This window comes from Crassostrea angulata, chromosome 1 (assembly GCF_025612915.1).
Source record: "Crassostrea angulata isolate pt1a10 chromosome 1, ASM2561291v2, whole genome shotgun sequence".
NCBI classification, from domain to species: Eukaryota; Metazoa; Mollusca; class Bivalvia; order Ostreida; family Ostreidae; genus Magallana; species Magallana angulata.
The window spans coordinates 6,181,059-6,206,292 of NC_069111.1; the positions used below are offsets into that span (position 1 = coordinate 6,181,059).

The 25,234-nt window shown below is 31.9% G+C and overlaps 1 protein-coding gene and 1 long non-coding RNA gene across 2 annotated transcripts; both read right to left on the bottom strand.

Annotated features, from left to right (window-relative positions):
- Nucleotides 1-3,650: 3,650 nt before the first annotated feature.
- On the bottom strand, nucleotides 3,651-16,027 carry LOC128171060 (hemicentin-1-like). Its single transcript, XM_052836825.1, has 10 exons — nucleotides 15,947-16,027; nucleotides 14,841-14,996; nucleotides 12,882-13,043; nucleotides 10,738-10,908; nucleotides 8,405-8,575; nucleotides 7,532-7,702; nucleotides 5,648-5,812; nucleotides 5,528-5,539; nucleotides 4,852-4,979; nucleotides 3,651-3,834 (listed from the first exon to the last, which is right to left on the bottom strand). The coding sequence occupies exons 1-10, from the start codon at nucleotides 16,002-16,004 to the stop codon at nucleotides 3,733-3,735; spliced, it is 1,296 nt and encodes a 431-aa protein (XP_052692785.1). The 5' UTR covers nucleotides 16,005-16,027; the 3' UTR covers nucleotides 3,651-3,732.
- Nucleotides 16,028-18,570: 2,543 nt separating this feature from the next.
- On the bottom strand, nucleotides 18,571-24,131 carry LOC128171071 (uncharacterized). The gene is made up of 5 exons (XR_008242005.1): nucleotides 23,973-24,131; nucleotides 22,070-22,240; nucleotides 19,347-19,503; nucleotides 19,247-19,258; nucleotides 18,571-18,692 (listed from the first exon to the last, which is right to left on the bottom strand). It is a non-coding gene; the product is annotated as an uncharacterized LOC128171071 (long non-coding RNA).
- Nucleotides 24,132-25,234: the final 1,103 nt, after the last annotated feature.

Consider the following 25,234-nt stretch of genomic DNA (forward strand, 5'->3'; position numbering starts at 1 on the left):
ATAAACATTATCCTCGTTTAACATTTGCGCCATATGAATCGTATTTCTTTTTTAAACGCGTGCTTTCATATTGTATTTTTGCTTTTTGTTTTGGTCGTATGAAAGAGAATTATGAAAGTTAATGATGTGTGTCGTCTCATATACATTTATAATGGTTGATACAATTAAAGTAGCTACTGTAAACTGTCAAGGATTAGTCAAAAAGTCAAGATGATCTTAATTTTTTTAAGTCAAAAGGTTATTCCATTCTATGTTTACAAGATACTCATTTTACATATGAGATAGAGGCTACTGTGGAGATACAATGGGGGTATAAATGTCTATTTCACTCATATACTTCTAACTCAAGAGGAGTTGCCATATTTCTAAATAATTATTTTGAGTTAAAGTTTCAAAACGGAAAAAAGTAGCGACGGTAATTTTTTAGCTTTAGACTTAAATATTGATATCAGAATAACTTTAATAAATATTTATGGTCCTAATTCTGACTGTCCATATCTTTATGACAATGTTCGAGAATGTTTTTTTTAAGAATTTGATAATGACTTCTTCATACTTTGTGAAGATTTTAATTTAACACTAAATCAAGCTATTGACATTCAAAATTAAAGCCATATAAAACAACCATACAGGAAGAGAAAAAGTTTAAGAAATTATGAGTGACTTAACACTTGTGGATTACTGTAGAGTTCTTAACCCTGACAAAAATATGTTTACATGGAAAAAGAATAGTTCCCTTAATCTAGGAAGATTACATTCTGATGTCAGAGAATTTTACGAATGTAGATGAAGATATGTACATATATCAAATCTGGTTATCGGTTTGACCATTCTGCTGTTCTTCTTGAAATTAGATGAAATACATTTAAAATAGGACGAGATGTATGAAAATTCAATAATAATCTCGATGATCTTTATGATAAAACTTACGTTGATAAGGTCAAGAATCAAATACAGATGGTACATGTAAAGAACAGTATGGAAATAGTTCCTTGGAGACTGATTGTAAACTTAATGACTCTGTCTTTCTGGAAATATTACTCATGACAATTCTTGGAACTACCACATCCTACTCCTCTTGAAAAGAAAGAGTGCAATAATTTAGAATGTGCTCTTATTAAAGAAATCAATGATATTGAACATAACAGTGAAATTGTTGATCATACCGTTTTAGAAGATGAAAAACAGTTTCTAGAAGAGAAAAAAGATGGGCACTTTGTTCGATCTAGGGCAAAATGGGTAGAGCTTGGGGAAAAACCTACGAAATAATTTTATCACCTTGATTCTAGAAACTTTCTTAACAAAACAAAAAGATTGTTAACTCAAGAGGAGAGACCATTTATAATCAGTCAGAAATTATGAATAATGTCAAGATATCTATGAAAATTTATATAAAAGTTTTGATCATGAACTAGATTATATCGACATTCAGAGTGTGCCTCCTCTCCCACTGTACCATGTTAAGATTATAAGGTCTCAAAGAAACTTGAGGAACATTTTTCAGAAAAAGAAGTTCTCCAAGTTCCTAAAGATATGAAAACCAGTAAGTCAACAGGCAGTGATGGTTTTACGGCCGAGTTTTTAAAATTCTTTTGGAATAATTTAAAGTATTTTATAATTAGTGCCATCAATGGCATATTAATTAAAAAAAACAATTACAAATATCACAGAGGCTTGGTATAATTTCTCGTTTACCAAAGGGTGACAAAACTAGGCAGTTTATGAAAAACTTGAGACCTATCACACTTCTAAATGGGTTTTTCATCAGGTTGTATAAGCTATAGGATTTAATCCACCCTAGACACGCTAATTGCGGATACCCAAACCGGGTTTATTCAGGGCAGGTTAATACGTGAAAATGCTAGATTTATTTATGATATTATTAATTATACAGATTTAAATAACATTCCAGGCCTTGTTATGTTAATTAATTTTGAGAAAGCTTTTGATTCTATCTCGTGGTCATTCATTGTTAAAGTTTTAGAATTTACTTGAATTGGTAAATATATAATTGACTGGGTGAAAATTTGAATATCAATTTTAAAGCTGCAATTATGCAAAGTGGTTACTTATCGGATCAATTTAGTATTCAAAGTGGTTGTCGACAATGTGACCCAGTTGCCCCTTATCTATTTATACTTTGTTCAGAAATACTTTCTTTCTTGATAAAACAAAGAAATAAAAGGTAGATTTATCAATAACAAGTAATATAAACTACCACAGTATGCCGATGACACATTACTAACGCTTGATGGTTCGGAACAGTCTCTTTTTGAACCTCTTAATACTTTTAGCAAGATTATCTGGTTTAAAATGAACAGTTAAAAAACTTACACTATTTTAATTGGCTAAAGAAAATTTTCTACTAAAGATTTTCATCATACTAAGTGGAAACTAGAAATTCAATTTATTAGGTATTTTTTTCCAGTTCATCTCAATCAATAATGTTGACAAATTATGATATACAATCACCAAAGATATTGGCATTGATTCAGCCATGTAATAGACGAATTCCTACTCCTATTAGAAGAATAACCGTAATTAATAAACTTATATTGCCAAAGCTCAATCATTTTTTTTTATTTCTACCAAACCCAGTTAAGAATTTTTGTCATCTTTGACCCAAGAGCTTTTTAAATTTCTATGAAAAGCCAAGTCTGATAAAATCAACAGGAAGTTACCTAAAATTTTTTAAATGATAGACTTAATATGGTCAATATTGATAAATTTATAATATCTTTAAAAGTTCGCGGAAGAAAAAATTCTGTATTTTGCTGCTGATTTATCAAGACACTTTTAGGAAAGACAAATAACAACTTCTGGGTTGATGTTTTAAAATCATGGTTGTATGTACTGGCATCATATATTGGTAACTTACAAAATTCTGACAAGGTTACTTTATCTCCTGTATGGTACACTTCTAAGATAAAAAAGGGTGTAAAAAGTGGTAATGATTTCTTAGATGATAATTAAACGTTTCTATCAAAAGATATGTTTGAAAACAAATTTAACATTAATCAAGTATGCACAATGCAATTTAATAGCATTATAAGTGCCATTGCAAAGTTTTCAAGACTTTCTTGTGTCACTAAAGTACTGTATTGTTGTATTATTGGTCCAATTATACCATTGTTTTATGAGCCATTGTTCTGTTATAAGATTTTATCAATATTTTCTATAAAAATACATGTGTATTAACACTAAAGACAAAACTCCAGCTTCTATTGACAGATGGAACCCGGAAATGTCACTTAATGCATATGGTTATTTCGAAAAAAAGACTTAAGATGTGTTTAAACTGTGTTATAATTTGACCAAAGATTCTGCTGCTCAATGGTTCCAGTATAGGATTTAACACAGAATTTTCCAAGTTAAAAATTATCCGAAGAAGATAAAAGCCAGTTATAATGTTGATTGCACATTCTGTGGGAATTCTACCGAGCATATCTTCATTACATGTTCCTATTATTTATCTATGTGGAGTCAGTTTAGAGAATGGCTCTTAATTGTCAATTGTAGTTTTTAAGAATAAGTTCAAAATGTAATTTTTTGACCTTACGACAGACGACAACAAATTGCAATAGGTCACTTAATATCTTGAGTGACTCAGGTGTGCTAAAACGTTTCCATTCTAAAATATTGATATAGTAAACAATTTCAATTCTTTTTAATCAATTAAAATGAATTACAATCCGTTTTGCACGTTAATGTTTTGGACATTTGTAGATTCCTCTATTGCACTATCAGTGCTCGTACACAGTTTTCATCAGGACAACAGAAAACTTCTCCATGTGTTTTATTTGCCAGCATTTTCAGGAGAAGACAGTCGTCTTTCTGAATCAAAATCCATAAAACATTTTAAAAACCAGATACACGTACAAAAAACAGTTAGGCAATAGGGAACCATTCGTAAAGCTTGATGAGTTGATCAAATACAGTCGGGAATTCTTTTTGAGAATTGGAAAGGCATAGCCTACATCCTCTTCTCTTCTCAAGCACTCTTGTTTTGATTCGGGAAAATGTGTAAATGTTGGAACCGAAGACGGTCGACGCTTCGACCCATGTTTCGATTTCAGTTTTCCTGAATTTTCGTAACAGGCCTAATTTTTCTACATTTTAAACATTAATGTATGCCTATATCACAAACATATCAACAAAAACCGGCTGTCAAATCATTTTCGCAACTTCTACATCCTGGGTTTAAATTTGTTTATCATATTGTTTATCTAGTTTAAATTTTAAAGCAGATTAAATGTTTGTGTTCCGGAAAAAAATGGAAACGCATTTAAGACAATAATTCTAAAAACGTTACTGAATCATCTAAACCCTACAATGTACAAACAAATAGTGAGTACCAAAATAACTAAAAGGTTAATAAGAAAAATAACTTTATATAAAGTCTAAAATCAGAACAATATTTTTCCAGTTTTTCCGACTATAATTTATTTTTTATTTTTTAAACCCCTTATAGCGAGCTATCTCATAATTTAAACCCGGAATATAGAAGTTGAGAAAATTATTTGACAGCGGGTTTTTGTTAATATTTTTGTGATATACATGTATGCATGCATTAATGTTTAAAATGTAGAAAAAATAGGCCTGTTACGAAAATTTAGGGAAACTGGAGTCGAAACATGGGTTGAAGAGTAGACCGTCTTCGGTTCCAACTTTTACACGTTTTCAAGAATCAAAATATGAGGGCTTGCAAAAAGAAGTTGGATGTAGGCTTTACTTCTCCACTTCTATAAAGAGAATAACAGTCGGGGTAATCAAATTAAATAAAAACAAGCATAACAGGCTTTAGTAAAGTTTTGATCTGGTACTATTATATTTGATTATTTCAAAAATTACCATGATGCAGTGCGTAGTGAATTTGAATCCTGTGATAGAGAGAGATCGGACCATACAGATATCCGACACATGGCAGGTGGTGTTCCATGTGCACTCTATATGCTCGGTACAGCTAGGGCAAGCAACACCTAGATGATTTATCAGTTAATTACTTGATTTCTATTTTAATGAAATGCTAACAGACGTAGAATTCATTACATTACAAAACAGACACTTTACATATACCTTTCATTAAACAGTTAATTATTAATTCAAAATTCATATATATTTTTTTAGTTTTTTAAACAGTTGTACAACTAAATATGATACAATTAAGAGTAAGGAAAAATTAAAATTCATTTTTCTTTCTTTAATATTTAAAGAAATAATAAAAATAGCGTTGAATTACATTTTTTAAAGATATGATGTGCTATTACATAGCTAGTTTCTTCTAATTTGCTCCCAACTTTCTTTTCTCTTGATGAGACAATGTTTGATTCTTTAAAAAAATCGCAACGTTGAAAAAACGTGAGATTCAGACATTATTCTAATCAACAATTTTGTATATAGTAAAAAAAAAAAACCCTTTATGATATCATTTTTAAGCTAAAAACTATTATTCAGTACAAAAAAACCCCATTAATTCTAATCATATGATATTATGTTTATTTTAGAAAATTAAATACTCTCCACTCACCTGCTGGTGGAGCTAAACAAAAAAAAGGAATAAACATAAAAGGATATAAAATATAATATAATAGATAGATATGCAAAAATATATAAAAAAAATTAAATGAAACAGCCACGTTTTACTTACTTTGACATGGAACTTGAATACAGTTATTTATTTCAAACAACGGTCCGGTACAATTGAGACCCCCGTACTTTGGTGGAATACAGGCCCTGGATCTCACCCTTGATCCGCTCCCACAGGTTACACTGCACGGTGACCAGTCTCCCCAGGCCAATAAGACACCATTCACTTTCAAAAATATCAAGAATTTCTACATGTCTATCTATCTATCTATCTATCTATCTATCTATCTATCTATTTATCTATCTATCTATCTATCTATCTATCCATTCATCTATCCATTCATCCATGTATGTTTCAATCTATATTTTCATTTTCCGGTGTATTTGACAGTGATGACACTAATAATAGATTTTATAATGTATAACTAAATACATTTCTTAATGACTATGTCGCATAATTTTTTTGAAATTATATTAATATGAAGTAAAATTAATACAACTGACCATTAGATATTATAAGGTGATCGAATACGGTCGTGTGTGATCAGAAACCGTCTGTTATATAATTCTCAGGGCTGTCTGGATTTGATCAACCCTGACCTAATTTGATCCCCTGATAATACTTAAAGAATGTTTCCCTATTATTTGAATCTAAATATATATATTTATATCTATCTTTTCATGCATCAAGCTATTTTTATAATCAGGTAATTTTGTGCTAATCAGAGCACGACTATTTTAATGTGTAATGAACCATTCTAATGTATCACACCGACAATCGACCAATCAAAATGAACTTCATTATTTCTGTACTGTTTACCGGCAGCTTTACAGTTGCAGCGCCTTTTATCATGTTCATATGGCATTGAATCCCAATCCCAATTCAGATAAACGTGTGCTAGCCTGGTTCCCCGAACTAACCATAATCTTGCACAGAAACCAGGCTAGCTCATGCGCAAGCTGAATTTCCCCCAAAGCATCCGGTTTAATCGCAATTCTATATTTTCTGCTTATAAATCAAATGTGCAGGGCTTCTTAGTGTGATTGATTTTGGATGTAACAAAGAATGTTGAAAATGAGGGGTGATAGGAAGGTTATCACGTGGCTTTTATTGATCACATTGCAGATATAACATAATAGTTATGATTAATTTACCCTTTGGATGTCAAGATGCTCGTATCTTTTATTTATTCTATAGATACGTTTTAGTTGATATATCCAATTTGATTTGTGAGTCCAAATACAACTTTTTAGTCCTTTTTGTATACTGATATATTCTGATCAGTTGATTTAAATAACATTTTTTAATTAACAGAAAATAAATTAGCGGAATTTAACGTGTTTATTTGCATAAGAGGTTTTAATGTTAATCTATGTATCCATTAATCCATACATCCCATTTAAAATCGTATAGCTGAATACATTTCATCCCTGATTTTATTACGTACAGTCTTTGGCATGATTTTGGCATGACATAAAATGAATTTTGAATATTTTTGGGTGGTAAAATACGGCCGTGCATGATGATATCTATCATAAAGTTCCCTAACCTGAATTGGATTTGATCACCCCTTACAGAATCACCTTACAGTACTTTAAGAATGTTTACATGTTGCTTCTATCTATCTGTCTATCTATCTATCTATTTATCTATCTATCTATCTATCTATCTATCTATCTATCTATCTATCTATCTATCTATCTATCTATCTATCTATCTATCTATCTATCTATCTATCCATCTATCTATCTATAATCTCGCACAGAATCCAAGCTAGCTCATGCGCAAGCTGAATTTTTCCCCAGAGCATCCGGTTTGATCTCGATTCTATATTTTCTGCTTGGACCTCAATTATTCTTTTTTATCTTGAAAATGACAATTTTCTTTCAATATACTTAATATATAGTATAACAGTTTACAGTTGACAGATACATCTTCAAATACCTGGACATGGGTTTCCATTGCAATGTTCACTCATGTGTGATACTCCCTGACACTGGTGGCCGCCGTAGGCTGGAGTCGGGTGGTTACAAGTTCGAGTCCTTGTTCTTACTCCTCCGCCACACGTGACACTACACGCGGATGGATGATTCCACCCTGACCACCCTCCGTCAACTGTATAAATGAAATGTGTAGTGCTGTGTAGTTTGGTTGATTTGACCATTTTATTTTTAATTAGCAAAACGTTGCACATACCGTATTTAAAAGATCCAGAATTTATTTACATATGTTTTCTACGTATGAAAAAAATGATTTAAATAACGAATGACAGCGTGACTCCAAAAGCAATTTTTTTTTAATCTTTTTTAGTATATTGACATATTTTGATCAGTTGTTTTAAAAAACATTTTCTAATTTATAGAAAATAAATGAGGCGAATCAACGTTTTAAATTTGCGTTAGAGGTTTTAATGTTAATTGATTAATCCAGAGACTGAATTACTTTTTTGATATTTTAAAACGAAAAAATGCAACAATAAGTCATCTATTTTGATTGACATGTTTTGTTTAAAAAACAGATGAGTGTTCATTTTTCAACATCTTTTCTATCTATCTATCTATCTATCTATCTATCTATCTATCTATCTATCTATCTATCTATCTATCTATCCATCTATCTATCTATAATCTCGCACAGGATCCAGGCTAGCTCATGCGCAAGCTGAATTTTTCACCAGAGCATTCGGTTCGATCTCGATTGAATATTTTCTACTTGGACCTCAATTATTCTTTTATATATTGAAAATAAAAATTTTCTTTCAATATACTTAATATTCTAGTATAGCATTTTACAGTTGACAGAGACATCTTCAAATACCTGGACATGGGTTTCCATTGCAATGTTCACTCATGTGTGATACCCCCTGACACTGGTGGCCGCCGTAGGCTGGAGTCGGGTGGTTACAAGTTCGAGTCCTTGTTCTTACTCCTCCGCCACACGTGACACTACACGCGGATGGATGATTCCACCCTGACCACCCTCCGTTAACTGTATAAATGAAATGTGTAGTGCTGTGTAGTCTGGTTGATTTGACCATTTAATTTTTAATTAGCAAAACGTTGCACGTACCGTATATAAAAAATCCAGAATTTATTTACATGTTTTCTACGTATGAAAAAAATGATTTAAATAACGAATGACAGGGTGACTCCAAAACCAAATTTTTTTAGTCTTTTTTAGTATATTGACATATTCTGATCAGTTGTTTTAAATAACATTTTCTAATTCATAGAAAATAAATAGGTGAATCAACGTTTTTAATTTGCGTAAGAGGTTTAAATGTTAATTGGTAAATCCAGAGACTTAATACGTTTTTGATATTTTAAAACGAAAAAATGAAACAATAATTCATCATTTTTAATTGACATGTTTTGTTAAAAAAAACAGTTAAGTGTTCATTTTTCAACATCTTTTAATCTATCTATCTATCTATCTATCTATCTATCTATCTATCTATCTATCTATCTATCTATCTATCTATCTGTCTGTCTGTCTATCCATCCATCCATACACTTATCTATCTTTCTATATATTTTTCAATGTTTAATAACATTGTCCCGTGTAATTGACATTGATAACGCTAAGAATCGATTTAAAAATGTATAGCTGAATACATTTTATCAATGACTATGTCACGTACAGTCATTACAAATAATATAAATATGCATAAAATGACTTAAAATGAACTTTAAATATTATTGGGCGATCAAATACGGTCTTTTTATGCACGACTGTATATTTTGTAATTGAGTAATTTTCGGCTGAATGGAGTATGACAATTTCAAAAAGTAAACAATCGAAAGGTATCACAACGACAATCAACCAATTAGAATGAACTTATATTATGGTTTCATATATCCTTCATTTTTCGTAAAGAGGATTTTTTCCAAGGTGTATGCAACAGTGCAGTCTAAACATACAAACAAAAAACACGTGGTTAATGGGGTGTGGGGCTAAATGTTAAGTAAATGGTGTATCGTGTGCCCTTTTACGTGTTTACTGATGATATAGATAACAAACTGCCAGAAAGAAATTGGCAAGAGAAATACAAACTGACGTTTCAGTTGCTTTTCTTTTTACCTCTGTGGTGTTTAACCACTAAATGTGTATGTGGTATCACGTATAGTCCTGGACCGCATTTTACAAAAGAACTTAGGACAAAATCGTAAATATTACTAGTATCATGGAATGATCTTTGAAGAAGATAAAATATACAAAACCATTTATTTACAACTGTTTTGATTTTAATTCCTATATTTTACAGCCAATAGAATAAAACATTGATTAATTTGTAATTGAAAGCATTCAAGATTTTGGTCGTAAGTCGTTCTTTTGCAAAACGCAGCCCTGACTTTTTACCTCAGAAAGGACTTTATATGATTTGAGCCCAAAACGGCCCCTAAAATGAATATCATCACATATTTTGCTATTATTCTTTGTTTTCTTTGTACAGATATACATATGAAGTTTTTCAATAATTTCCATTTTGATTCAAGTGATTTTGATTCCCTGTTCTACTCATAATCTGGCATAGGAACCAGGCTAGCTCATGCGCAGGCTGAATTTTTTTTTCTATGGCATCCTGTTTAATCTCGATTCCATATTTTCTGTTTGGACCTCAATTATTTTTTCCATCTGGAAAATGATTACGTTATTAAAAATATTCAATTTACTATAGTCTGATCTAAGATATTTTTGCCACATATTTTTCTTAAATCATTCGATATTTATTAATATTTCTTGATTCAGACGATGTTTATTTGATAGTATGAAAAAATTCAAAGGTTTCCCTTTTGAAACGCCCCCTCTAACTTGCCAGGTTTCAATACACGGCTAAAAATAGAAAGTCTACGGGGATTTTGCATTGCATCAGCCATAATTAAGCCCTGATGATAACGTTGAAAAATTGAAAAATTGTGCGAGACATTCTAAGAGAAATAATGTCAACATTCCCAATTATGAATCACTGTAGGAAACCTGTTTTAGTTTCTTTGAATTTTTACGAAGTAAACATGAAAATATGTGAATGAGGTTATATTCTTTTACAGGTATCTGTATTTTTGTTAAAAGTCGTGCAAATGTGCAGCATTAATATCATGGGGCAGACTATAGCATATCAGTTTACAGTTGACAGAAACATCTTAGATTACCTGGACAATGGTTTTCATTGCAATGTTCACTCATGTGTGATACCCCCGGACACTGGTGGCCACCGTAGGCTGGAGTCGGGTGGTTACAAGTTCGAGTCCTTGTTCTTACTCCTCCACCACACGTGACACTACACGCGGATGGATGATTCCACCCTGACCACCCTCCGTTTACTGTATAAATGAAATATGTAGCGCTGTTTAGTTTGATTGGTTTTACCTTTTGATTTTTTACTTGGCAAAAGGTATTAACGTTGCACGTACCGTATTTAAAAAATCTACAATGCATTTACATATGCTTTCTCATATGAAAAGAATCATTTAAATGAGGAATAACAGGGTGACTCCAAAACCAATTCTTTTAAAGTCTTTTTTAGTATATAGATATATTCTGATCAATTGTTTGTGATGAAATCAATTAATTTATAGTATAATAAACTAGGAAAATTTAACATTTATTTACGTAATGGTTTAGATATTATAAACATGAATAAAGCTAAAGATTGAATTACTTTTTTATGTTTTAAATCGGAAACTGCCTCAATAAGACATCGATCATTCCAAAAAAGGAGTGTGGGTGATTCTTATTGTAGTGCATGCATCTCCGTTAAATGCCAAGAAAGTGGTCATAATATATTTATATCTTCTAAAGCACTTTATATCTAATAAATCACATATTAATGTTGATATGTAACATTTTTCAGAGCATTCAATTAGCGTTTTTTGTTCGAAAAATACAAACCTGTTGATGTTTTTCTTATTTTCACAAAATGATTGTATTACTATGTACAAATAGTTCATTATTACAATTAATTATCAAATTGCGTTTCTATTGATAAAAAGATTAAATAAACTTTGCAAAATAATTGGGTGGATATTAATTATTTGATTATAAAACTAACCCCCTGCTCCCCCCCCCAAAAAAAAAACAAAAAACAAAAAAAAAATCACATAGCAAAATCACAAGCTAGAAACGAATGGCAACATTTCTCATGCAAGGCACAGAGTGGCCACCACAAATATACAAGAATGTTGAAGAGGACTCTTAATTTTGATGAGTAAAAACTTTCTAAAAAATCAATGACAAGTATTTTTACATTTAATCGTCTTTATCCATCCTATAGGAATTGTTGCCAACTTATAGGAAAATTGCTGTTTTTATTTCTCAAATCCATGCATTTTTTAAATCTGATCAAGCCAGTGTTGTGTTGTGTCAGAAACAAGAATCTGCGATAAATATTTTTTTTGATCAGAAAAAGTAATTATTTGATAAGAAGGCTTTGAATACTAAGTACTCACATATTTTTATTTCTACTATTACAAGAAGTACACAACGCCGCCATCTTGGATTTATTTAAAACTGTCAGATCAGTTTGAGTTTTTGCTTGAAACTAAGCAGTAAAATCATTTTACATTCCTCCCCGTCTTCAGATCGGTCATTCAACATTTAAGTTAACAACAAATTCAACCAAAAACGACGCATAATATAACAGAGGACAAAAGTTGTCACCTTAAAATAAGATACCCCTTCTACATGTATGTATGTTTGTGTATATATTTAAAAATATGTGCATTCATAAACATGTTTATAAAAACTTTGTATAAAAAAATTTAAGATGGATAAATATTATCCACTTCCGTCAATTTAACTGGTATTTTGCTTGAAATCTATGCCTATTGAATATGCGTATTAGTGCTAAATTCAGAAGAGAATAGCTAAGGTACGACGTATTTATGTGTAATAAAAACTTTAATGTCTCAAATCTACGGCAGTAGATGCAAATTCAAGGGTGATATTTATTACTGACAGGCACCGTTTCGGTAAAAATCAGTTGTAACCTTAGACGCTGAAGGACCGATCGGGAGAGAGAGAGATGATTGCAAAATGGTTTTACCGATGAGTTTCTAGCAAATTTAAGCTTTTATACTGCAAAAAATATATAAGGTATCCAGGTATCTCTGGATACATTCCTTAAAATAATTGCACAACAGTCTTGTAGCAATTTTAATTACACGCGTTAGGTTAAAAAGTTTTGGTTCAACTACACCCGGTTTTGACGTTTACATGTAGATATTAATTCTAATAAATAAAAATCTAAAAGCAGCATCAACACACTAAAAAAACAAACAAACAATCAAAACCATACCTGGACAGTGCGAAGCGCCACATCCTGACGTTTCGACAGTACTTCCCCCGCATGGAGCCCCACCGTGTTCTGGAGGGTGACATACCCGAGTTCGTGTCCTGGTCCCTTCACAGGTTGCTGAGCAGGAGCCCCAATGTCCCCATGCTGTCAGGTGGCCGTCAACTTAAATAAAAGAGCAACATCCGTTTAGGTTCTCCGATCCAACCTCAAAGTATTCCTTTGTCATAATTTTTTTTAGATGTTATACAAGCAATTTATTAAATATCCCACGATGGATATAAAATGAATATACAATTTAAGATAAAAAGAAAGAAGGTTGTGCCGGTGTGTCGGTGGCTGGAACCCCTTCACCCACATGCATATGCAGTAGATCTCCGTGGATCAACTAAGCCAAGCATTTCGTTGAATAAATGACAGTAATACTGCCACTAAAGGTTTATTCAATTTGTCAAGATCGTTTGTCGTTGATCAATTTTTAATCTGTTTTTTTGACAATCTTTTACAGATGTTTCAAAATTGACAATGAAAAGTTTATTCTTTAACAAACATCAAACACTTTTCAAGGCGTCCTTTACACATTTTTGAACCAAATTATGGTGTTTTTACGCAAGATTTATTATTTTAATGGTTATAAACTGTAAACATTTAAATTTACGATATCTATGTTGTAATATCTGGTTTATAACTAGGAATGAAAAAAGACATTTTAAAACCTAAACTATACATGTGGTACATTTACGTAGTAATACTAATTTTATCCAGCATGACCTTAAAGATTTATTAGTAAACGTATTTTTCTTAATTTTTTTTTGATATTCAAGAATACCACATTTGGATAAAAAATAGTTTTGAAGTCATTTGCCTGTTGTTGGTCTTTACATGTACAATTAAATTCTATTGGTAAATCTTTGGTCAAATTCCAAGAGAGCTCAGATTTCAATATTGTACAATTTACATGTACTTTAAAAGCTCTAGCATTCAAAGAATGAAGTCAGATTTTTAGAGCCCAAGGTTGTAGTGAAGTATCTTATTTTTAAAAAAATGACCTTGAAAATTAAGTTTCTTATCATTGATTTTTCCATTAATATTGGGTAAAGTATGAAAGGTTGTGTGAGGATAAAATTTATACGTGAAAATAGATTTGATTACGTACATGAGAGATAAATAAACAATGATGAAGTAAAGAATTCGTGTAATCAGTTGTTCCAATTAATTACACTAAGTTTTAGCAATGCGTGTTAAATTGACAAAATATATAATCTGACTTGATCTACATGTACAACTATATACCACTGAATATGTGCCTTGCTATATAGACATGTCAAATCCATGTATTGCAGAATAATGAATTAATAGTTATTGTCACCTGAATCTGCAATTTGTGAAATATTGTATCTGTTGTGTTTATTTAGAATTTGAGCTATGTACATTCAAATATTGATTAGTTAATAAAAGTTATTTCACCTTGAAGAGAAAATGCATGCAAATTGGTTTTCAGTGCAATATTTTAGATATAATAATTCACGAAGATACATGTATATTTCAGGATATCTCAATTAACCCAACACAATGGAATGACAAATTATTCAGCTTTTAAGATCTTTAGACCACCCCGAAAAACAACGCATAAAAACAGCATGATATGGGGGGGGGGTGCTAGGTGTTCTGTTTGATGAAAACCCCATTAATGTGTGAAACACATTTCTTTAAATACGTAGTCTCAATCTTTTTGCCTTATTGAACATTTACATATAAACAAACACCAGATCGTGATTGAAGGAAATAAAGAATCTTTAAATACCATAAAGATTGTGTTCGTTTACAGAAAAGAGTATTCAGAAACATCATTTAAAAAAATAGATTTCACAACACAGTAAAATTTTGTATTTCTGATTCGTTGAGACAATTGTGTACCTGAGATATTCGGATACGTCTCGCGCTAAATATTAATTAAAATACCTGGTGGGCAGGTATGTGGTCTGGGATGACAATGCGAGGTCTTTGAAGACGATCCATCACATGATCCGTGATGTGAACAGGTCCTATGTGAAACCATTGTTCCTGTCCCACAGGTCACGCTGCAGTGGCCCCAAGCTCCCCATGTACTCCAACGTGCTATACATAAGAGTAACATTTTTATTCAAAATGTTTAATTGGTCTATCAATCATGGGCATGTCGCTAAAATGACGATCATATCTTTTCATTGTTATGAACAATAAACACAATTCAAGTACATTTTCAATAAGGTTTTTTTCAAAACGCTAATTTAAAGAATAATTCATTTTGCTTAAAAAAACCCCCAAAGGATATAATACCAGTTTTGGTTTGTACGCAATGAAATCTTCCCTAAGACTAATTTCAGCTTCATTGGATTAAACCATGCGACTGTTATACCGTCTGACCATGTTCAAATCCATATTAATTTAAAACTGCTATTCATTTCTTTTATATTTGCAGCGACATCAGGCATGGGACATGCTCTTTAGTGAATAAACGAAACAAGGAAATGAACGTCATAAGGCAAGACTCCTAGTTGGTACTGCCTTTTGGAATTTTATGTGATTTTATTAACATGATACTGAAATATATGACTTTGTAAACAATTTGTCCTAATTTATCTGTTTCTTATTCAATAGTTGAACTATGATTTCAATAACCAGATTGTATGTATTGTTCTCTATACAAAATTCTGAGCTCATCCTTGTATATTCTTACTGAACTTGTCAAAAATATTTCATAATTTTTATCATTCTGTGTCCAAAAATAAAAGGTGTACAATGAGTTCATGGATGCACTCTCCTTGAGACGAATTTGCACGTTCTTATCTGTTGTCATCATGATAAAAGCACGTCGACCAGACTCGTCTTGACGCGTGCATGAATTATTCAAAACACCGCAAAATTAACAAGATAACTAAATTTTGATACTTTTCTTTATAATGTGTATAATAATTCAATACTAGTGCTTTTTTTATTTAGAGCAATGTTATTTTGAAAAGAATAGCAATCAGTTTCCATTGTTTTGTTTAAGCAAAAATTTTCTGCTTGTGTTAAAATTACAGTACCTGCTACAAAGCTTGCTTTTAATAGTCCAAAGATGATATAAGTGCACAAAATGTTCATGACTGAACTGATCAGAAGACGAAAAGCACTTTCTTATCTGTTATTATCATAAAAGTTGTTCGGTTAATCTTATTTTGGCATGCCCGGATGGTACATCAATTTGAAAACTACTACTTTAAACTTCTTTTTAGAAAATTATATAACAATCATATAACGTATTTTTGATAATTAACAATCATTGCAAAATTTTATGAAAAGGTAGGCTACATAAAAAAATGGAACTTTATGCTATTTTGAAAATGCATATTGATAATTCATCTACTATCCTATTGGTGTTCTAATTTTTTAATTTCATTCGACTTTAAATAGTTTGAGTATCGCACTACGTCATAGTACGGATTTAACAATTTTACTTAGCATTTTAGATACCCTGTATTGATTTTGCTCTACATCGCTGTTGTAAACAAATTCATAATAAGCAATTAGAATAGTAATATATTCTTCTATGAGGGATAGAAATGATTAATGTTGAAAAACTCGATTATGTTAAAGTAAAATGAAAAACAAAGTTTCTGATTAACCATGATCTCAGGTATGCTTATATATTCTTCGTTTTGATTCCCTCCCGCACCGAATTTTTTCTTTTTCTTATACTATACCGGTTTAAATTTATAGACAGAGGCTATTTTGAATTTGATCAATCTTCAATTAATTAAAGTTTAAATGATATCTAACCCCTATCAAGGCTCAAAGCATGTTTATGGGTACTTAAAGTTTTCCAGGAAAATTGTTGGAGAGAGAGAGAGAGAGAGAGAGAGAGAGAGAGAGAGAGAAACAAGAGAGAGGAAAGGGGGTACACTTATTAAATGTACCTTGTACATTTATACATAAATGTACATTTTTACCAACTTGCAAAATGGCTCTGTGTTTCCCAGAGGTTGTGGTCTGTTTAATTTCCAATGATTATGATTATAATGTAGAATTAGCAACGTGAATCCCGGAGGAGGAGTTCAAACTGCCACCCTCTACCTACCCACACATAGAGATACACACGGATTTAAGAATGCTATTTTTTTTTAAATAGTCTGTTATCTAATCACATTAAATTGTGAGAAAGTGATTTACGTGCGTATAGATATGATTTAATGAGGCAGACATTAGTAATTTTTACTTGGTTAAATTTTATTCAAATACCTTTGATCGTGGGTTATCTACTTTCTGAACATAGAGAGTCTTAGACATCAAGAGATTTTAATTTTTTGGCCTATAACATTAATAAAGGTGTTGAGTCTTAATGAATTGTTACACATGTGTGGGGACAGGATGCTACTTTCATTGTTATTTGCATCCCATAGTTTAAATGTATAAATAAACTAAAATCATCTTCAATGATTTGTAAAATCTTTCTTTACATCGAAAATTAATTGCTTATATATGCTAAACCAGCGCAGATATCAAGGTGCAGATTTTTGGAACTTTCTAAGATAGACCAATTTTATTGATTGCTGAAAAAAAAATTTGACTAGAGGTACCCTTTAAAAATTACACATGTTCAATGTATGATCATATTTCACCCCTCCCACGCCTCAACTTCTGCTGCTTGGGGACCACAAATCTTGCGATTTAACATCAGGACTTTATTACAATGTTAACAATGCAAGATTGTATCTACTACAACTAGGATAGTACAGACGAAAATACTGTACTCAATATAATTTCACTATGTGGCCATATTAGCCCCGCCCTACGGCCTGAACCCCTGACCCAAAAACCATGAGTTTAACAATTTTCGAAAAAGGTTTCATTTATTACATGCATTTAGTTTTTATAAAATGTATATGGGAGTAGAGAAGACGGTTTTTTTAAAGTTTTAATATATTTTTATTAAATGGCAATATTAGGTCCAACCCAATGGCCTGTCCCAGGGGTTATGAATTTCACAATTTTGGTAGGAGGCTGCACGGACGTCATATTCATTCATTTAGTTTTTCTCAAGTGTATATAAGAGTAGTAAAGAAACTTTTCTAAGAGTTTATACACTTTTTAAATGGGAGTAGCGAATAAGATTTTCTTAGATTTAATTAGCAATTGGCCAAATTATTTTTAAGGCGAAATTAATATTGTAATCTTGTGAACGCACGACAAGCGACACATACCGCACGATGCAAGACGGCGGACGAAAACAAATTGCAAAAGGTCACTTTAGGTTTCTCAGGTGAGCTAAAAAGAATCCATTCCTAAATGTTCTGATAAAAATTTTTATTTCTGTTTAATTAATTTACATGAATTACAATCCGTTTTGCACATTAATGTTTTGGACATCTTCAGATTACCCTATCATTTCTCGTACACAGTTTTCATCAGCACAGCAGAAAACTTCTCCATGTGTTGTTTTTGCCAGCATTTGCAGAAGATGACAGTCTCCTCTCTGTATTCAAATCAATAAAACATTGTTAAAACCAGATACACGTAAAAAAAAAGTTGGGCAATAAGGAATTCTTCTTTAAGCAAAATGAGTTGATCAAATACAGTGGGGATGATTAAATCAAAAACGCCCTTAGGGCTATAAGATAGATTTGATGAGGCACTGAGCACTGTATTTGATCGTTTCATAAATTACCATGATGCAGTGCGTGGTAAAATTGAATCTTGTAACAGAGATAGATCGGACCATACAGTTCTCCGATACATGGCATGTGGTGTTCCATGTACACTCTAGATCCTCGGTACAAGGGGGGCAAGCAACACCTAGAAGACATATCAGTTGATTAATTGGTTTTTATTTAAATAAAATGCTTACAGACGTAAAAAATATTACATTACAAAACAGACACTTTACGTATACCTTTTATTAAACAGTTCAATTATCAATTCAAAATTGAAAACTTTTTAATTTTTTTTAAACAGTTGTATAATGAAATATGATATAATTCAGAGTTGGAGAGAAATTAAATCAATTCTTCACTCTTTAAAATTTAAACAAATTATGAAAATAGTATTAAATTACAATATTTCTTTGAAACGTGTGAGTCAGACACGCAAGCTGTTTTAAAATAAAAAAATTAAAAATTGTTCTGAACAACACATTCGTATCTAGTAGAAACAAAAAAGAACTTTTTAATTATGATTTTTTAAGCTCTAAACTATTATTCCAGCTTAATAAGTTAATCTTACAATATAGTTAAAAACAGCAAATTTTAATTGCTTTACTTTCCAATATAGTTACTTTGTAAAGGACATAGAATTTTACTCATATGATATAATTATGTTTAATTTAGAAAATTAATATACTCTTCACTCACCTGCTGGTGGAGCTAAACAAAAAAAAAAAGAATAGTAAAGATGATAGGTATTACAATATGCATAAATAAAAAAAAATTGAAAAAGCTACGTTTCACTTACTTTGACATGGAACTTGTAGACAGCTATTTATTTCAAACAACGGTTCAGTACAGTACATACTGTGGGGGGTTGCAGGCCCTTGCTCTCACCCTGGATCCGCTCCCACATGTTACACTGCACGGTGACCAGTCCCCCCACGCCAATGAAACACCATTCACTTTCAGCAATATAAAAAAAATCTATCTATATCTATCTGTCTCTCTCTGTATCTATCTATCTATCTATCTATCTATCTATCTATCTATCTATCTATCTATCTATCTATCTATCTATCTATCTATCTATCTATCTATCTATCTATCTCTCAATCTATATTTACATTTTCTGGTGTATATATGTGTTTGATTGTGAGAACACTAAAAATTGATTTCATAACGTATAACTGAATATCTTCCATATATGACTTTGTCGAGTTCAATTATCAAAAATTATATTAATATAAGCAAAACCAAAATAATGACCATTGAGTATTACAAAGTGATCGAATACGGTCGTGTGTGATTATTCATCGTCTATCATTAAGCTCTCCAGATTTAGAAGATTTGATCAACCCTGACCTAATTTAATCCAAAAATAATACTTAAAGATTGTTCCCTGTTGCTTGAATCTATCTATCTATCTATCTATCTATCTATCTATCTATCTATCTATCTATCTATCTATCTATCTATCTATCTATCTATCTATCTATCTATCAATCTATCTATCTATCTATCTTTTATGCATTAAGCTCTCTTTGTAATCAAGTAAATTCTGCCGAATGGAGAATGACTATTTAATGTGTACTGATCCAACTTAATGTACTAATTACGATTATAGTTTTATTGCGTGGACCCGCAAAATATATATATTGGGGAGGTTAAACCGGATGCTATTGGAAATATTCAGCTTGCGCATGAGCCAGCCTGGTTCCTGTGTTATAAAGGGTTGCTCAGGAAACGAGTCTAGCACACGTCATCGGGATCGGGATACTGTGCAATAATAAAGTATTCTTTTAAAAAAAATGATTGGCATGGGATATGGACTCAGCATCATGGAATAAGTTATCTTAATTCCCAAACTTCTCAAAATTGCATAAATTGCGATGTTTTGATGTTTTCCGAGTACACCTGTGACTTAACTTTACTTTTATATGATAAAGTAGGCGAGGCTAGAGCACTTACCGATTAAAATTGTTTCTCATTTAAGCTTGAATGAATAATTATTTCACTGTACATAATAGACGATTGAATATTTACGTCACTGTATAAAAGTTTAAATTGCAAGACACATGCATCAAAATATTGCATTACCTTACACGAAGCTGTCACTCCATAGTTAACAAGGTAGTGTGACGCGTAAAGTTTGAACACATGGTGGAATTCGTCGAACGCCTAATACTATACATGTAATCTTCAATAATATTTATATGTGATACAACCTACAAATTTAGTGGTTAAATGCAGGGGGCTGGAGTTTGTGGAATCTCTTATAATCTCTAAGCTTTTTTCACGTTTCCGTTAGAAACAAGTTTGTAAGTTTAATGTTCAATACAACGACCTTGTCAGCATATACAATCTTCCACTGGGTCGCATGCTGACTGACGTGTTTCATTCTTATTGTAAGACCATAACTAATCACCCAATTGTCTACGGACTTTTCCGGGTTTTTTTCCCGACTACCACAAAGAGCACATGGCGGGTGTGACCGGTCAGCAGAGGATGCTCACTTCCCCATGGCACTTGATCCTACTTCATCTTTTTAGAGTTCCGTGTTGCTCTGCTGTGAATTTGTATTTCATTTAATGGATTTTTGAGATAGATAACAGTATGTAATTGTAATTTTTTCATGCACATGGTCCACGTATTACAGTCCATTATTTAACGACAGCAACTTGCAAATCCTTTATTTTTTTAGACGACGACCTCTTTCAAGGCGCGTGCGGCAGTGCATTCTTAACATACAAACGATAAACACGTGGTTTATAAAGAAGACCTGCGTGGAGCTTAATATTTAGTAAATGCCGTATCGTGTGCCCTTTTTCATTTTTGATTATGTGATAGGTAACAAATAACTACAATTTACGCAAACATTACGCCTCGCACTACTTTATTTACAATGCATTACGCCTCGCACTACTTTATTTACAATGCAATGACAGCTTCGTGGAAATTAATATTATAATTTGCTGCATTTATCTTGCAATTTAAACTATTGTACAATGACCTAATTATTTAGTCATGTATTCTATAGAGGCACATAACTCTTAAATCTTGATTTCATGTATGTGCGTAAAAAACTGAATTACGATTTATGCAATTACATACATGTTGTAGTTTTGGCATCACATTAACTTATTCAATTATGCTGATAGTTCATATCAAATGCCCATCATTAGTTTAAGGTGACTCACTACATCTTGTGACGTAGTGTCTTAAAAAGTATAAGTCTGGGTGAAGTGAGGTACCTTGAATGGAATACTATGCAATTACAGCGCCATTAAAACATGTGCACATGGCATGGAATTCCGATCCCAACTCAGAAAAACGTGTGCTAGCCTAGTTCCTTGGTCTACCCAAAATCCCGCGCAGGAACCAAGCTAGGTCATGGGCAAGCTGAATTTTCCCCATAGCATTCGATTTAACATCTACTCTATCTTTTTTATTTCCAAAATGATAAATTCCTTAGAAAATGCTTAATATATAAATTATTAAAAGACAGTTGACAGAGACATCTTAAATTACCTGGAGATGGGTTTTCATTGCAGTGTTCACTCATGTGTGATTCCCCCCGACACTGGAGGCCGCCATTGGCTGGAGTCGGGTGGCTACAGGTTCGAGTCCTTGTTTTTACTCCTCCGCCACACGTGACACTACACGCAGATGAATTTTGCCGGCATGGCCACTCTCCGTTGACTGTGTCAATGAAATTTGAAGAGCTGTTTAGTTTGATTGATTTGACCATTTTTAAATTTTTACTTGGTAAAACGTTGGGCGCACCGTGTTTAAAAATAAAAAAAAAAATTATATACTTATAATTATATAAATACATATTTTCTATTTAAGCAAAGAATGTTTAAAATAAGGGTTGACGGGGTCACTCCAAAATGTTGTTTTCATTTCACCAATCTATGCATTTTTTAATTTGATCAAGTCAGAAATAAGAGATTCTAATACATAGTTGTTTTCTTAAAAAATATGTTCAGAAAAAAATACTATTCAATAAGAGGGCATTGAGTAATAAGTAGTCACTGATTATTATTTCTAGTTATATAAAAAGTGATTTCATCTTATTAACTCTTTAAGAGACAATACTGGATTCTTCAAAAGATTGCAACGTGGGAAAAAACGTGTGATTCAGACATGCATGCTGTTGCAAAATAAATAAACATTATTCTGAACAACACATTTGTAACAAGTAAAAACAAAAAAAAACAAAAGCTTTTTAGACATGATTTTTTAAGCTATAAACTATTTTAAGTCCAGAATAAAAAAAAATCATTCTAGTTTAATATGTTAATCTTACAATATAGTTTAAAGTAATAGGAGTTTTGTTTAGAATTTTAATTTGTTGCAAAAACTTTCGGGGGTGATAAGTCTGCATGTAACTTAAACTTATATGATAAATAAGTTTTGAAAAAATTATGAATGTTTGTCAGAAAAAAAAATTTCTCTTCTAGGGAAGAAAAAGCAGATCAATTTTGTACAGGACGACAAAAATTCAGTTTTGCTTTAATTAAGGCTTTTTAACGGCTTTTTCCACAAAAATATGTCATGGTAGTTTTGTCATTTTGGAAGAAAATAACATTTTCGTTGCTAAAAATTTCAGCATGAAAATTGCTGCTCATATTGCTTTAAAAAACATTCAGTTTCTGTACTTTCCAATAGGATAACTTCATAAAGGGCATAGATTTTCACTCATATAATATTATGTTTAATTTAAAACATTAAATACATCTCACTCACCTGCAAGTGGAGCTAAACAAAAATCAAAGTACCGATAGTACTGAAAAGCGCTAACCTAGCTTGGTTCATAATGGAAATTTGCTTAATGCAAGATTAGATTTTAAAAAAAAATAGATTTTATTTTTCTATATTTCGGCTTCTGTATGAGCACTATATTTCCTTATAACTGCTTGGCATTCCCTACAGTAATGCACGTAAGCCATGAAGATAATGTTCACTATAGCCCGAAATTTTTTTAGATTCACAATAGCACGTGCAATTATATATGCAAACCCCTAAAACTGGTTCTCTAACCAGTTTTAGTGATGTATATTTCTGCTCATAGGGGGTGGTTATTCCATGCACCGAAAGTAGAAGTCTAACAAGCTATGCTTTGCGCTTTAAGAAGGAATAAACAAAGAAAAGAAATAATATACCGTTTATCCGCTAATTTTCGTGATAATCTAATTTTCGCTTTTTTCGCGAATTACAAACTATTCAATACGCAGAAATTATATTCCGTATCATTTTTTATCAGAAACTTTTTAAATCGCAAAAAATGACTGACTGGGGCAAATTAAAAATGCTACACATTTTCCCCATTTTGCAAGTTTTGTGACACGTGAAAAAACTCAGATATACGGTAATAGGTAGATATGCAAAAATATAATTTAAAAATATGAACAAGCCACGTTTTACTTACTTTGACGTGGAACTTGAATACAGTCATTTATTTCAAACAACGATCCGGTACAGTTGAGACCCCCGTACTTTGGTGGAATACAGGCTCTAGATCTCACCCTTGATCCTCTCCCACATGTTACACTGCACGGTGACCAGACCTCCCAAGCCAGAAAAAACACCGTTCACTATTAACAATAATAAAAATGTCATCTATCTATCTATCTATCTATCTATCTATCTATCTATCTATCTATCTATCTATCTATCTATCTATCTATCTATCTATCTATCTGGTCTTTTCATCCATCCATCCATCCATCCATGTATACATCTATATATCCATCCATGTATCCATCCACATATTCATCCATGTATCCATCCATCTATTCATCCATCCATCCATGTATCCATCCATTCATCCATCCTTCCATCCATCCATCTTTCAATTTATACTTACATTGTCCGTTGCACATATGTATTTGACTGTGATAACACTAAGAATCGATTTCTTAACGTAAAGCTGACTACATTTCATCAATTACTATCTTGCGTGCAATTTTCGAAAATTTATATTTCTTTTTATGCATCAAGCTATTCTTATAATCAAGGAATTTTCTGCTGAATGTAGTATGACTATTTCAATGTGTACTACTTCATTTTCATGTATTAAACCGATAATCGACTTATTAAAATGAACTTGGATTATAGTTTTATTGCGAGGACCCGTAAAAAATATATTGGGGAAATTAAACCGGATGCTATGGGGAAAATTCAGCTTATGCACGAACTAGCCTGATCCTGTGTGATAAAGGGTTGCTCAGGAAACCAGGCTAGCACACGAATCCGGATCGGGATCGGGATTCCGTGCTATATGCACACACAAGTTTAAAGCATTCTTTAAAAAAAACTGGACTGTCAGCATTATGTAAAAAGTTAATGAAATGCCGAAACTACTGTATGCATCAAAATTGCATCAATCGCGATGTTTTGTTGTTTTTCGAATTCATGTGACTAAACTGTATTATTATAGTAGGCGAGGCTAGAGCACCTACCGAGTAATTTTTTTTTTCTCATTTAAGCTTGAATGTATAATTAAGCTTGAATGTATAATTATTATACTGTATATTATAATGTACATCATGATCGAATAATTTCTTCACTGTATAAAAATTTGAATTGCAAGAAAAATGCATAAAATTATTGCATTACTGTGGAATGATTTAATTTTGGGGGGCCAATTTTCGTTGAGTATAGGTATTTTGCTTATTTCTGGGAATATAA

What these genes read in the sequence shown, in the direction of transcription:
- LOC128171060 (XM_052836825.1), bottom strand. Translation starts at nt 16,004, where the DNA reads ATGAACATTTTGTGCACTTATATCATCTTTGGACTATTAAAAGCAAGC. An exon ending in ACCACATACCTGCCCACCAG is followed by an intron (nt 13,044 to 14,840) that starts GTATTTTAATTA and finishes CTTTTATTTAAG; the next exon opens with TTGACGGCCACCTGACAGCA. An exon ending in CAATGAAAACCATTGTCCAG is followed by an intron (nt 8,576 to 10,737) that starts GTAATCTAAGAT and finishes TCATTTATACAG; the next exon opens with TTAACGGAGGGTGGTCAGGG.